Here is a 13,913-nt window from a genome sequence, read left to right as displayed (position 1 = left end):
GCATATGACAAAAGGAGCACACTTTATTTTTCAAAATTTTCAAACAAAATCATCTACCTTTTGTATAAGTCTAAAAAAGTATCAATCACTTTTGAAAATATTCAAATAAAACATACACATGTGAAAGATGACAATCAATCATCTTTAATATTTTCAAAGTTCAACCCTTTAATCAAGGTATGCACATGTGAAAGATGACAATCAATCATCTTTCAAAATTTTCAAATATAATTTTCAAAATATTCATGCACATGTGGAAAATGTATTTTAATGCTTTATGATAAAATATTAATTTTGAGCATTAATCCTAATTTCGAATTTTGAAGAGATTTACAACATTACTCTATAACTTTAATGTGAACTTGTTCCCTTCTTGCTCATGCTTGTTTCCTTGATGTGCTTGACTCCATTGTGTAGACAACTTGAGCTTGAGACTTCTTTATTCTTTAATTCATTTGTTATCATCAAAATTCATGTGTAGATATATAATTACACAAAAACTTGAAACCTTGGGTTCAACAGATAATTTTTGAAAGATCACGACGTTGCAAACGACGGAGAAAAAACAACGTAACAGTGTAAAATACACTGTGGCCATGGGTTGTAAAATACCCACTTTCGAATGGGGACAAACCAAGACTTGAAATTGATAGGGAATGGTCTAGAGATGTTTATGAAGCTAATGGAAATGAGAGTTGGCCGTGGGTGGCGGCGCACGGTGGAGATCGGCCAACTTTGAGGAAAAGAGGCCGAGGGAGAGTGAGAGCTATACACAACTCCGTTGGCCATGAAATTTCTTGGGGAAGGTCATGGTAATGAGAGAAACAAGATGGTGGTGGTGAAACACCATGGGTGGCCGTGTACGGCGGCGTACGGTGGTGCAACCGAAACTCTAGCTATGGAGACCCATCAGAGAAAAAGAGAGAGTTAGGGGAAAAGAAAGACATGGGGAGGAAGCCCTTGATGTGGTGAATCCATTGGTGGTGCTTGGTGGCTGATTTGGCCGTGTATGGTGGCTCAAAGAGGAGAAAAAGGCTTGAAGACCCATTTGTTTGGAGGAGAAAAGAGAGAGATTGGGTGGCCGGTGTAGCACACCACCGGTGCAGTAGAGCTCACAGGTGTAGGAGGGACATGCCGGAGGTGGAGGTGGGTCATGGCGATTGGAGGTGGCGCCGGTTAGGCGGGCTAAAGGAAACCGGACGGAGGGAGAGGGGGGGGGCTGGGTCGCACGGGCTGGGGGGGTAAGCAGGGGAGGAAAAAGAAGAAAAAAGAAAGAAGAAGAAAAAAAAAAGAATAAGGAGAAAAGAAAAAGAGGAGAAAAGAAAAAGGAAAAAAAGAAAGTGAGATCCAGTTCTCACATCTTGAGTCAAGAAACTGATCCAACGAAAATAATTTTAAAAGCTATAAAACGATTAAAATAATTTAAACACCACATCAAGCTAAAATATAATAAATAACTAATAAAAACAACAACATAATTTTAAATTAAAAAAAAACTAAAATAAATTATACAGCAATTTAAAATCAAAACGATAATTAATATTAAGAAAGCTCCACAAAACAAATATTACAACTAAATAAATCCAATTAAAATACAATAATTTAAAATAAAAGAACTAATATTTTAATTAAATTAAAATACTCATTCAGTGAAAATACACGTAAAAAGGGGATGTCACAATGCAAACTTAAGAGAAAAGATTAAATGACAATATGACGAGAATATGAAAATTTTACCTAAAGCACGTAATTAAAATGAGATTAGGGCACAGATAAAAAAGCAAGTAAAGCTTCAAGCTTCCATCAATTGGATCCAATACTTTGACTTTTTCAATCCAAACTATATGCACAATTAAGAATTGTACCACCAAATTCCTAATCAAAAGATATAACATTATATGCATATATTTTCTCAAATTTAATTATAGAATCTATTCTCTCTTAACAAACCACTATTTTCATGTATATAAAGAAAAATCAAATCTAAAGACAACCCTATGTTCACAAACAATAGTGCAGTAAAAGATAACATCAAAGGCATGAAAAACATTTTTAAGTCACAGCTATATATTCTTAATCCTGTAACTCAACCAAATTAAACCATATAAAGATTTAATATAATTGTCTTAAACTTATAATATCCAAAACAAATAGAGAATTGAATCCTAGAATCTTAACCAATAAATCTTAATTTATGAATTGAAGTAAAGTACAAGTATTTTCACTAATCAATTTCCGCCCTTGGCTTTATCCAATATTTAGTTCTCCATGGGAGAACTCAAAAAGTACAAATGAAAAATAGTATTTTTTTTCTCTTCAGATCCACCTCTTGTGCCTCTCCTCCCCAATTTCATGCCAATACTATGCTTATATAGGATAGAAAAAAAAAATCCTAATGTTTTCTTGATTTTAATTTGGCAACCCTGTATGTGCTTCATGAGTCAGAATTTAGAAATACTTATTGGAAACAAAATTATAGTCCTTTAAGATAGCTTTCCAACGTATCAAAAATCGCATCAATCCAATATGTGAGTAAAAAGTTACGATCAAAATATTAAAATATATCCAAATTATCTCTTAGCGAATTATGAACTTGGACTTCTTACAATTTTCTTTTGTGATTTTTTTTTTGCTTAATCCAAATTGCTCTCAAACCCCATTATTATCCTTATTTGAAGAGCCCTACACTCTTTGAAAGTTCTTAGGTTGTTCCAACATGTTGCACACTTAAAAGTCCTCATTTGAATTTGACTGAACTTTGACTTTCTTTTTTATAGACTCTGAAATTAAATATAAAAATTTACTTAGAAGTATCCCAAAGTAAATAGAAACTCAATTCAAGAATACACATTAATTTATATGATTTCTATTTACAATTTTACATTTTAGTCCAATAATAAGATATTTAGAGTGCACTTTTATACACTCATCAATTGTGAAAAATGTAGATGAGAGACAAATACATTTATTATTATTATTATTATTATTTTGTATCACATACAAGCATTGCATGCTTATTATCTATCATGTTCATATTATCTCTATGTATATTAGTTGTTAACTTATTCAAATTTCAAAGAATCTCACTATAGTAGTTCAAACTGTCATTCCTCCCAAAATGGTAGAAGCTGTAAAATGATCAAAAGATAGTAATGAATTCCGACCCTTGGTTGAAGATAATTGCCAACCCTTGGCTGAGGTAATTGAAGAACTCCGTAATATGTTCTCATAAGTTTATAATATGTAGTAGTTCTTTCAGAGTATTCCACTCGTTTTTGTTTTAAATGCGTGACTGTGCTAGGTGAAGCTTAAAGTGAGGTTTGAGGCAACAAGACATGACTTGGTTCAAAGTGAAGACGCAGAAGCCCAGATCATGTAAAGAGGTTTTATTTTAGAGTAATGCTACATACAGTCGTGGAGTTTACAAACGCCGCGCAATCGCTTCGAAAAAAAGTAGAGTCCACGAATAAAAAAATTAATTTTTTTTTCATATGGGTCTCGTATTAATTCACTTTTTTCAAAAAGACTACATAGCACTTGCACAACCACGACTGCAAATATCATCTCGCTTTATTTTATTCTTTTAAAAGAAAAAGAGTTGAGAAATAATCCACATACTCTCTTTCAATTTTATAAAGTATGTGTTATTTTATGAAAATGAATATTTTATACCTGGTGCTTAAGAAGTAAAAATTATTTTTACCTCAATTTTTTGAAAATGTTGCTAGAGTGCTGCTTCTAATTGAAGTAAAGTACTAATTTTACCTCAATTGAAGTAAAGTACAATTTTTACCTCAATTTTTTAATTATATTTTTAAAAAATATAAAAAAATACTAATACGTTAATAATCACTTCTTTAATCAATAAATAAAAGAAAAAAAATTAAATACATGAGCAGTCAAAATAAGTGAACAAAATAGAAGGGCAGACTAACATTATTCTTTTTGAAATCCACATTTTACTGTTACTCTAGGGGGGTCTAGGTGTTACAGTATAGTCGTCACAATTGTGGAACTTTGCTTTTCCAAAGATTCGAACCTAGTCAGAGCAAAGTTGCTAGCACGCAAGGTTGCACTTTTTGAGTCCGAAGGTTTCACCAGTCCATAATCTCGTGGTATGTTCTCCCCATCCCTTGAGTTGAGTTGGTCACAAATTTTCAATGTTTCAAACCTTTTGAGAGCAAAGTTGAAAACCTATGAGAATGGATTTTTTCACTTGGGGGCTTCTGCTGGTTACCATCATGGTTTCATGGTGTGTGCGCCCCAATCTGAGCTGAATGCTTTTCCAAAGTCGCAAACCTATTGAGAGCAAAGTGGCAAACTAACGGAGGTCGAAATTTTTGACTCCGGAGCTTTCAATAGTACCACAATATCATATGGTATGTAGTACCCGTGCCTCATAGGATACCCACTGAGAAATTTACTTCTGGTTCTCCTATAAAACAAACTTCAAAATTCAAATACCTTTAATGAAATAATAAAAAAAGAAAAAGAAGAAGCAGACCATCATTTCTAATATATTTTACAAAAATTTCATACGTAGAAGCTAGTGTGAAAATTGACCCTAGATATTAACAATCGAACTATCTGAGCAAACCATTCCATCGTTCTTTAAGGCCCTCGTATGCCTTAGGACAGGGAACAGCCTGCAGTCTGTTACTTCCATCGATAGAAGTTTCAGTTACAAGGCCAAGCCTCATCAAGGTATCAATAGCCTCGTCAATTGGCATTTCGACCTGCAAAAACCTACTTATCAACAGCGCAAGGAGTCTCTCTTCTTAAAGAAAGTAATGAAACGGCCAATACTAGATATTACACTCATCTTGATACCTTTACTTTAAAAGCATCATACATGAATCTTTCACATTTGTCTCCAATGCTTCGGCAACAAGGGACCTGCACGAAGCAAATTTCTTGACGAGATGGGAAAAGCTTCTGTAGAAAGCACACTAGCTTCTTTGTAAAGCGTCAAAAGTGTAGAAACATCAAAATGAGATGGGAAAAGCAAACCTGGCCTTTCTCTGCTCTGAGAAGGATTGCATAGGCCAAAATGGCTTCCTTGTACTGCATATAAATGAGGGTATACAGAGAATGTTATATGTTGGCATAATCATCAGAAAAAGCACTCAAGAAAAAAGAAGCTAAACTTTGCCTGCACCCATCCTGTCTTCATCAGAAACTTTTTATATTATTCCCATCAAGCCAAGCAGTTTGCTAGCATCCAGCAACTTTGTGTCAAGCACCCAAGCTTCTTTAAAGATTATTTAAAATTGTTGCCTCATTTATTTTCGCAGATGAGATGAGATGAGATGAGATAAGTTGAGATAAAAGTTGAATAAAAGATTATTAGAATATATTTTTTTAATATTATTTTTATTTGGGATTTGAAAAAGTTGAATTGTATATTTTATTTTGTGTGGGAATTTGGGAAAATTGTAATGATTAGATGAGATGAGTTAAGAAGAGTTGGGTTAAATTTAAAGTCACATTGCTCAACTTCTAACATAGAACAAATAAAGCCAGTTGATATTGTCAACATGTAATATATTCAATTAGTTTCTGTTCAAGTTTTCATCCACTTGCATTACAATATTGGAGAAAACAAGCATCTTTCAAATGACTCAACAGGATTAATAACTTATGCGGTCCTAATTATCATTATGCTAACATGGCATCATACCTAATTAAGTGCCCTGGCTAAAGAGAAGTTGAAGCTCAATAACCAAATGAAGGGTTTAGAAAAGTATAACAAGTGGCTTAGTAAGGCTCTGGGAATGACATATCTTGGTTTAATAAAGAGTAATACTGTCATTGCAAACCAAGAGAAAAGACAATCAATCCTAAAAACTTTGGCTGATTTAAAACAAAAAAAAAAAAAAAAAATGTTATCTACCAGGAGGATAGGTGTCCTGCATTCCATTAGTTAAAAACAATGGTATTATGGATTAAAAAATAAGCTTTACAGTCCTTATGTCACATCAATAGTAAGTATTAATAACAGTGATTATAATAACCAAAAGAATTCTCACTTGCTGCTGTTCAGAAGCATCCAAAAGAAAATGCACTGAGCCAAAGCCACTGGCCAAGGTTTTCTCGTAAAGTGTCTTGTTCACCAGTAACTGTAACAAAAGGGAGGTTTTTAGAACATCGTCTGTGTAGCTTAAAATGCTTAGTAATAAAAGTATATATTTACATCAGGGTCCAAGACTGCATAAACTTAGTTGAATTGACTCACTTGGTACCTATCCCATGTCTGCTTGTATCCTAGAGCCACACGAGTCACATAAATTATAAGAGCACTGATAGCAACAGCATCAAGAAGTATTGCTGATCTGACACGAAAATTAAAAAACAACATATTGTTAACCAGCAATTTTCACGGAGAAAGTTGAATACAAAAATATGTTATTAGACTGCTACTATAAAATAAAACAAGTCAAAGTAAGCAGAAAAGAGGCAGTTCAACATATATAAATTCCCCAATCCATAAATGAACCTCACTGGTCAATTAAAAATAACTGCAAAGAAGAAGGGAAACAATATCCTCTTCAAGAACTCTGTTCTGCAGCAGATATTTTTGGATAAATAAATAAAATATAGATTAATTCATCCTTGTAGCATTTTTTCCTAGGCCGCTACAGACGAAATCCAGTATAGTGATAAGATCATGTGCAGGTAACTTTTAAAGACCAGTTTGCTATGATGCCATTATTCCTACTTCTGCAGGAACTAATAGTGCAGTCATGCGATGTGCCGCAAAATTTTATTAATTGGTTAATTGTGTTCTTTCTTTTTATTCTATTTATAATATGATTGTGGAGTTGTTTGAATTCAACCTTCCTTGATTGTTGATTGAAGTAAATTCAATAGAGATTTAACACCCCCGTTCATCTAAAATAATTTTAAATGAGCTAGATATAAAAGATCCCATGAGACATAGAAAGACCAAACTTTATTAAAATAAAAACAAGTCACAGGTAGTGCTTATAAAACATTGTTCAAAGTATTGTGCTAATTAGAAAAATCACATATTAAAAATCTTTGTAAAGGGTCTAGGCCTCTACAGCTATAGTAAGCTCTTTTAGGTTCCAATTAATATGCCTAGGGTGCTGAGCCACTGTATTCCCAAAACGATATCACATCCGGCCAAGACCAATACAAATAGGTCTGTGAAGGAGGTCACCCCTTGGACATTCAGTTTAGCACCCACACACCTACCATCTAGAGAATGTAACTGCTTAACAATGGAGGGATCAAGGAAATTATGACTACTTCGTGTATCTACTAAAATTACCACAGATTGATTTCCCAACCTTTCAATTAACCTTATGGTTCTCGAACTCACTGAAACTGTAATAACATTCAATGATATCTCAGATTGCTGGAAGATGTATCTCTGCCTTAAGTCCAGTTAAAAAACAGCTCAATTTGTAATTTTCTGAGAGGCCTTTGAGCCTGTTAGATTGCACCTCAAACTGGCTTTTATACTCCGCTGAACCAGTTTGATATAACTTTATTAAAGTTTCCATTGGATCATCATAAGCATTTAGTCCAACTCACAACAACAAAGCCTTAACAAAGGCTGGGAATTAACAAAGGTTCCCGTCCCCTCAAGGTATTGGAACCAAATCAATGCCCTCCCTTCCATGTGAAAAGAGGACAACAAACTTTTGTGCTGTGCAGGTTTTCAATGGAACCTAATAAATTGAGTTGCTTGTACAGTCAACCTGCAGGGTCAGAAAACCCAAATAGTAATCTTGGATGAAAAGAGTGTCATGTTGAAACGTGGCAATCGCATGCTCTAACTAAAAACAACGAGCAATATTATCTTGATGATAAACCCTCTTTAAGTAAGTCCACATGGATTGTGCGGTGCGATGGGGCCGCAAGTTGGTGACAATATGTGGCTCGACCGAGCCAAGAAGCCAAGACATAATCCGAGCATCAAGCACAAGTCATGAAGGAGAAGAAACTGGATCCTTGGATTTATCAGGATTAAGTGCGCAATCCGTGCCATCAATATGGCCCCAAAGATCTTTTCCTTTGAGGAAAAGTTCAAATTGAAAAGCCCAAGTAGAGTAATTTTTTCCCGTAAACTTGATGCACACGTGATGGGAACCAAGGTAGAGCTATCCTTAAAGATCCCTTGCAAATTCCAGATGGGCCAATTACAAGATCAAGAGCCAAGAAGATCAAGGAAGCAATGCAAGGATTGGTGCAATCCACTTGGAATGAAGCTAGGAAGAGCCCAACACTCAAGATGGGCTTAAAGGAAAAAGAACCAGTTTTGATCCACTTGATACAAGCTATGGAAGACATGACTTAAAGATTGGGCCTATTGTTGTTAAGGCTTTCAATTTGTTTAACGGTATTTTATTATTAGTTTAGAAGAAGTGGGCTTGAGGATGCTTGGCCCACGTATGTCTTATTTCTAATGGACTAGGGTTATTTTTGGGAAGGCCTTGTATTTTTGGCCAAGGGTTTATTTGGAAAGTTATAATTTTATGTCTTACTAGGGTTTCAGAAGTAACTTTAGCGCGGCGTATGGCACTGTTCACGCTACAGTACCCCGACGCATTGTTTACTTAGGATTTTGGGGATTGTCTATTTAAACCACTTGTAACCTCATTTGAGAGGCAGACTATATGGAATTGTGATTGAGAGTTGAGTTATCTCCTCTTGTTCTTCTTGAACTTCAGAACTTATCAAAGGTAAATCAAAACCTTTGTGGCGTTCTTCCTTTGTAATCTAGGATCTTGAGACGGGTTCTTCAATGGGTCTAGATTTTGATATAATCTAGGTTCTTTGAACGAGTTCTCATCGGGTCTAGATTCTCCATCCATATACCTGAGTTTGGCTTTCTTGGGGTTATTTTTCCAATATTGTTGTTGGGTCTCAAAGCAAGTCTATTGGGGTTCACATCAACACGGGTGCAGAATCCATTGTAAATAAATGAAAGTCGAGACAAAAGCCAAAAAATAACGAAGGCCGAAATAACCAAAAAAAAAAAAAAAAGGAACCAAAAGCCGAGAAGCAAATAGCACCCAATATTAATGGTTCCGAGAAGCAAGAGCACCAAAAAAAAAAATTGTAAACATCAAAAGCAAGAGCACTGAAAAATAATGGAAGCAGCAAAACCTGCAAGATGCGTCGCACAGCACCTGCTAATAGCCATAAAGGACTGTTCTGAGAGCCACTCAGCCACAGAGATGCCGGAAATACCACCAGAAGGCTGTTCCGACAGCCACTCAGCCACAGAGATGCCGAAAGAGACTAGAAAAGACTACACCGACAGCCACCTTGGCTGCAGACCACCGACAGAGACCACCGAAACAAGAAAGAGAGACCACCAAAAGAGTTGCACCGAAAGACAGAGAAGATGACGTAGGAGACACCCAAAAACAACACAGAGACCACTGAAACAGAGAAGGTTCACGTCGGAACCAGCACAGAAGCCACTAAGAAGAAGTGCACGTTGAAACTGCACAGAGGCACCAAAGCCGAGAGAGAGGAAAAAAAAAAATTCGAAGGATGCTTGAGTTGTTAGTCGACGGCTCTGATACCATGTCAAGTTTGTGATAATGGCCAAATTAAATGGCCTTGAGTTATGTATATTATCTATAGACTTTACAAGGATGCTATACATGGAAAGCAAATAAGTTCCCGCATGATTCTAGCCCTATACATGTAAACTATCTGTCAAATAATGTATGCTAACTGTATAGAATAATGAATGGAGAAATAAGGAAACAATTGTGGGCTAAAATAAGGAAAGAAGTGTGGACAGCACAGCTGTCCGTTGACATTTGGAATTTAAGATCAGTCCATTAGGGTTTGTTAAGTGACTTAGCCTATGAGATTATAGACAAACCCTGAAATTTGATTAGGCCTACTAAATGGCCCAACTCATTTATTAAGTCCCCTAGTGACCCATGGATGAACCCAAGACCCAAAACCCATGTGGAAGTCCCAATACCCTTCCAAGACTTAAGCCCAAATGTGAGACTCAGCCCATGTTTAAAAAAAAGAATCCCAATGGTTCTCCTTCCTATGCCCTAGGTGCCACATATATGCATATACTGAAGACATATGGAGATTCAAGGTAGCCCCCCTTACAAATTCAGGAAAGAAGAGTCTCCTCTCTAGAGCGAGTTTCGACAAGCTCTCGAGGTGGTGAGTTACAGTCCCGCTGGATAAATCATGTCGAGCAGAGAATGAAGCAGGACGGAAGGGGTAGTGGATCAGTAGAGAAAGTTCAAACTAACTGAGGAGGAAGAAGAGGTAGTGGAAGTAGCGCGAAATGGAAACGAAGAGATTGAATGTAAGGGAGAAAAGAGTCTAATAGGAAAATTTTGTTCAGATCGTTCAGTGAGCAAGACGTTGATTAGTAACACCATGGCAAAAACATGGAGAATCAGCAAAAGGGCAATCTTCCAAGAAGTGGAAAGGAATACGTTCGTAATCTCTTTTGAAACTCATGCAAACATGTACAGAATCCTTGAAGGGAAGCCTTGGTCTTTTGACTCATCTCTGTTCGTTCTGGTTCCATACAATGGGAAGATATGCCCAGGAAATATAGCTTTTGACACGGACACCTTTTGGTTGCAAATCCATAACTTGCCACTGGGATGCATGTCTATGGAATGGGGAAAACAGATAGGGAAATCAGTGGGAAGGGTCATTGAGGTAGACATAGAAGAAGATGGCACTAGTTGGGGAAAATGCCTAAGGGTAAAACTAGAATTAGCTTTGAAAAAGGCTATACCGAGGGGTCGTTTCATCAATGTAGAGCAAACAAAGCATTGGGTTCATTTCCGTTATGAAAAACTACCCAAAATTTGTCTCAAATGCGGGTGGATTATTCATGGGGAGATGGGTTGTCTGGCTAAGCTCGATGGCCAAGTAGATGAGGGAGAAATAGAGCCCCAGTTCGGGTCCTGTCTAAGGGCAGAGAGCTTTTCAAAGCGCAACTCAAGTTCTTATAGACTTGACAGAGGAAGGGAGGGGCATCTTACAAGAGGAAATAGTGGTCAGGCTGAGGGGGAAGGCGGCGAAGGAAGCGGTGAAGAAGGACGGCAAGTCAGTGGAAGAAACATGCACTCGTCATCAACCTCTTCCCACATACAGTGTCCAATGACCGTCAAAAACGGAAGAAGAACAGTTGAGAGGGAAACAGTACGAAGCTCAGCGGTGTCAGAGGAAGGTATGGCAACGTTGGTTGATGTGCACCAACCTGGTATGGGGGATACAGTGAAAGATGGACAACAACGGGAAAGAAATGGGTGGGAGGACAAACTATTTGAGATAAAGGACAGTAGGCCGGGTTATAAGCATGGGCCTCAAGGGGATCCAATTCAAAACTTCTCGGCCCTAAAGCCCATGGGCCATATGCTTTCAACTTCAATGGCTAGTTCACTTGCTGAAGGGGTCGACAGAGTTGTCTGCTCTATACAGGATACACATAGCCAAAGAATTGGTCGAAGATGGAAGAGGCTAGCAAGAGATTTGAAGCAACCATCTCCCTCAACAGTCGTTACCCGTTCCCAAGGGGAAAAACGGCTAGCCAAGGTAAGTTTGGCAAACTCTAGCCCCCTGAAAAAGCATAAGAAAAGTGTGTTGAGTGGCAAACTAGGAGAGGATGCCCTTTCAGTGGAAATGGTGGAGGCTGCGAGGCAGCCCCACCAGGGATTATGAGGATCCTAAGCTGGAACTGTCGAGGGCTTGGAAACCCCCGAACAGTCCAAAACCTTGGCCTATTGGTTAAGGAAAAGAAGCCCGAAGTGGTCTTTTTAATGGAGACCAAACCGTCGTATACAAAAGCAAACAGGATAGATAAGAGGTTCAGCTTTCAAGGTTGCGTAGTTGTAGATGCAATAGGAAGAAGTGGGGGGCTTATGCTTATGTGGAAGGAGGAGAGTCTTTTAGAACTTATCAATTATTCCCAGCATCACATTAATGTACGAGTAAGTGATGAACCAGGCAATAACAGGTGGCTGCTGTCTTGCTTCTATGGTCAACCTGTTTCAAACTTGAGAAGCAAGACATGGGACTTATTAACATCATTCAAGCCTGAGGTTGGTGGGTGGGGAGTTATAGGGGACTTCAATGAAGTTCTTTACAGTGATGAAAAAGAGGGAGGGAATCCTAGGAGTGAGAGTCTTATGAGATTGTTCAGGGAGGTTTTGGAGGAAGGGAGCTTGTATGATTTGGGGTGGATGGGAAACAAATTCAACTGGAGCAACTGCCATGAAGATGATTCTTTCACAAGAGAGAGACTTGATAGAGCAATAGCAAATGCTAAGTGGAAAACTCAATACCCGGTGCATACAGTTGAGACACTTCCAACCATCTGTTCTGATCACAGCCCAATATTGTTATACTGTAGTATTGAGAGGTGCTCAATTCAGAGATGGCATCATTTTTCAAGTATGAGGCCAGCTGGAACAATGAGGAGGGTTGCAGTGAGACTATAGCAGAAGCATGGAGCAAATAGATGGGAGGGGGGAGTAGGATGGAAAGGTTGATGAGTAAATTAGAAGTCACTTAGGGGAAGCTCAATCAGTGGAGTAGGAATTTGAATAGAGAGAGATTAGAGGCCATCAGAGTGAAGACTCACCAACTGAATATGTTACAAAGGTGTGCAGGGTCTGGAAATGTAAAAGAGCAAAAACAGCTTCAACTTGAGCTTAATCACTTGTTAAATCAAGAAGACATAAAGTGGAAACAAAGAGCCAAAAGGCATTGGTTGGTAGAAGGAGACAGAAACACCAAGTTCTATCATGCGTGTGTAAACCAAAGGAAAAAGAAAAATGCCATCAGAAGGGTGAGAGATGTGAATGATACTGAACTGGTGGAGAGAGAAGCTATAGCAGAGGGGTTCAAAGCCTATTTCAAGTTAGTTTATCAGTCCACTCAGCCTGATTATGAATGTATCAATCTGTGTCTGCAAGGAATAGAACAAAGGGTAACAGATGAGATGAAAACCAAGCTGGAAAGGGGCTTCACTGTTAAGGAGATAGAATTGGCTCTAAAGCAAATGTCCCCTCACAAATCACCTGGACCCGATGGTTATAGTGTAGGCTTCTATCAAGAACATTGGAAGATTGTGGGGCAAGATGTGTCTGTTGCAATAATGGAGTTTCTAAATTCGGGTAAGATGCCATGGAGTTTGAACCATACCCATCTAGTCTTAATACCCAAGGTAAACCATCCAACTTCAGTTCATGATTTCAGACCTATATCATTATGCAATGTTGCCTATAAGCTAATTTCCAAAGTCTTAGCAAATAGAATGATAGGTGTTTTGGAGAAGGTTATTTCTTGGAACCAAAGTGCATTTCTACCTAACAGACTTATTACAGACAACATAATAGTAGCATACGAATTGTTACACTCCATGCATTCAAAAAAGAAAGGAAGGAAGGGTTCAATGGCCATTAAGTTAGATATGTCAAAAGCCTATGATAGGGTGGAGTGGAATTTTTTAGAGGCTATGTTGATTAAGATGGGATTTGGCTTGAAATGGACTAAACTACTGATGAGTTGTGTTAGATCAGTCACTTATTCCACCATCATAAATGGGGTCCCAGGAGAGATAATTACACCTACAAGAGCTCTGAGACAAGGCGACCCCTTATCACCTTATTTGTTCCTGCTGTGTGCTGAAACCCTTAGTTCCCTTTTGAGTAGTGCTGAACAGAGAAGTCTCATCAAGGGGGTAGCAATGTCAAGGAATGGTCTAAGAATAAATCACCTTCTTTTTGCTGATGACTGTGCAATATTCTGTAGAGCAAAGTTGATTGAATGGTACCAGATCAAGGGACTATTAACTGTGTATGAGGAAGCTTCAGTTCAAACCTTGAATAAAGAAAAGACAAGTGTGTTTTTCAGCTCCAATACAAAGGTGGAAACAA

General features: G+C 37.7%; 1 protein-coding gene across 20 annotated transcripts in view; it reads right to left on the bottom strand.

Annotated features, from left to right (window-relative positions):
- Window positions 1-3,842: 3,842 nt before the first annotated feature.
- Window positions 3,843-13,913, bottom strand: part of LOC122300135 — a 55,396-nt gene continuing 45,325 nt past the window's right edge. For 7 of the 20 annotated variants that reach the window (XM_043110563.1, XM_043110564.1, XM_043110566.1 and 4 more), the window contains 6 exons: window positions 6,236-6,332; window positions 6,030-6,119; window positions 5,011-5,064; window positions 4,831-4,896; window positions 4,598-4,736; window positions 3,843-4,447 (listed from right to left, as the gene is read on the bottom strand). In XM_043110563.1, coding sequence (XP_042966497.1) covers window positions 4,398-4,447; window positions 4,598-4,736; window positions 4,831-4,896; window positions 5,011-5,064; window positions 6,030-6,119; window positions 6,236-6,332 — 496 coding nt within the window. In that variant the 3' untranslated portion in view covers window positions 3,843-4,397. Of the gene's footprint in view, window positions 4,747-4,830; window positions 4,897-5,008; window positions 5,065-6,029; window positions 6,120-6,235; window positions 6,333-13,913 lie in introns of those variants that run through there. The other 13 variants (XR_006239920.1, XR_006239922.1, XR_006239918.1 and 10 more) reach the window with 12 other exon arrangements.

The sequence above is a fragment of the Carya illinoinensis genome, chromosome 2 (genome assembly GCF_018687715.1).
Source record: "Carya illinoinensis cultivar Pawnee chromosome 2, C.illinoinensisPawnee_v1, whole genome shotgun sequence".
In the NCBI taxonomy this organism is placed as follows: Eukaryota; Viridiplantae; Streptophyta; class Magnoliopsida; order Fagales; family Juglandaceae; genus Carya; species Carya illinoinensis.
This window is presented reverse-complemented; position numbering and strand designations above follow the sequence as displayed.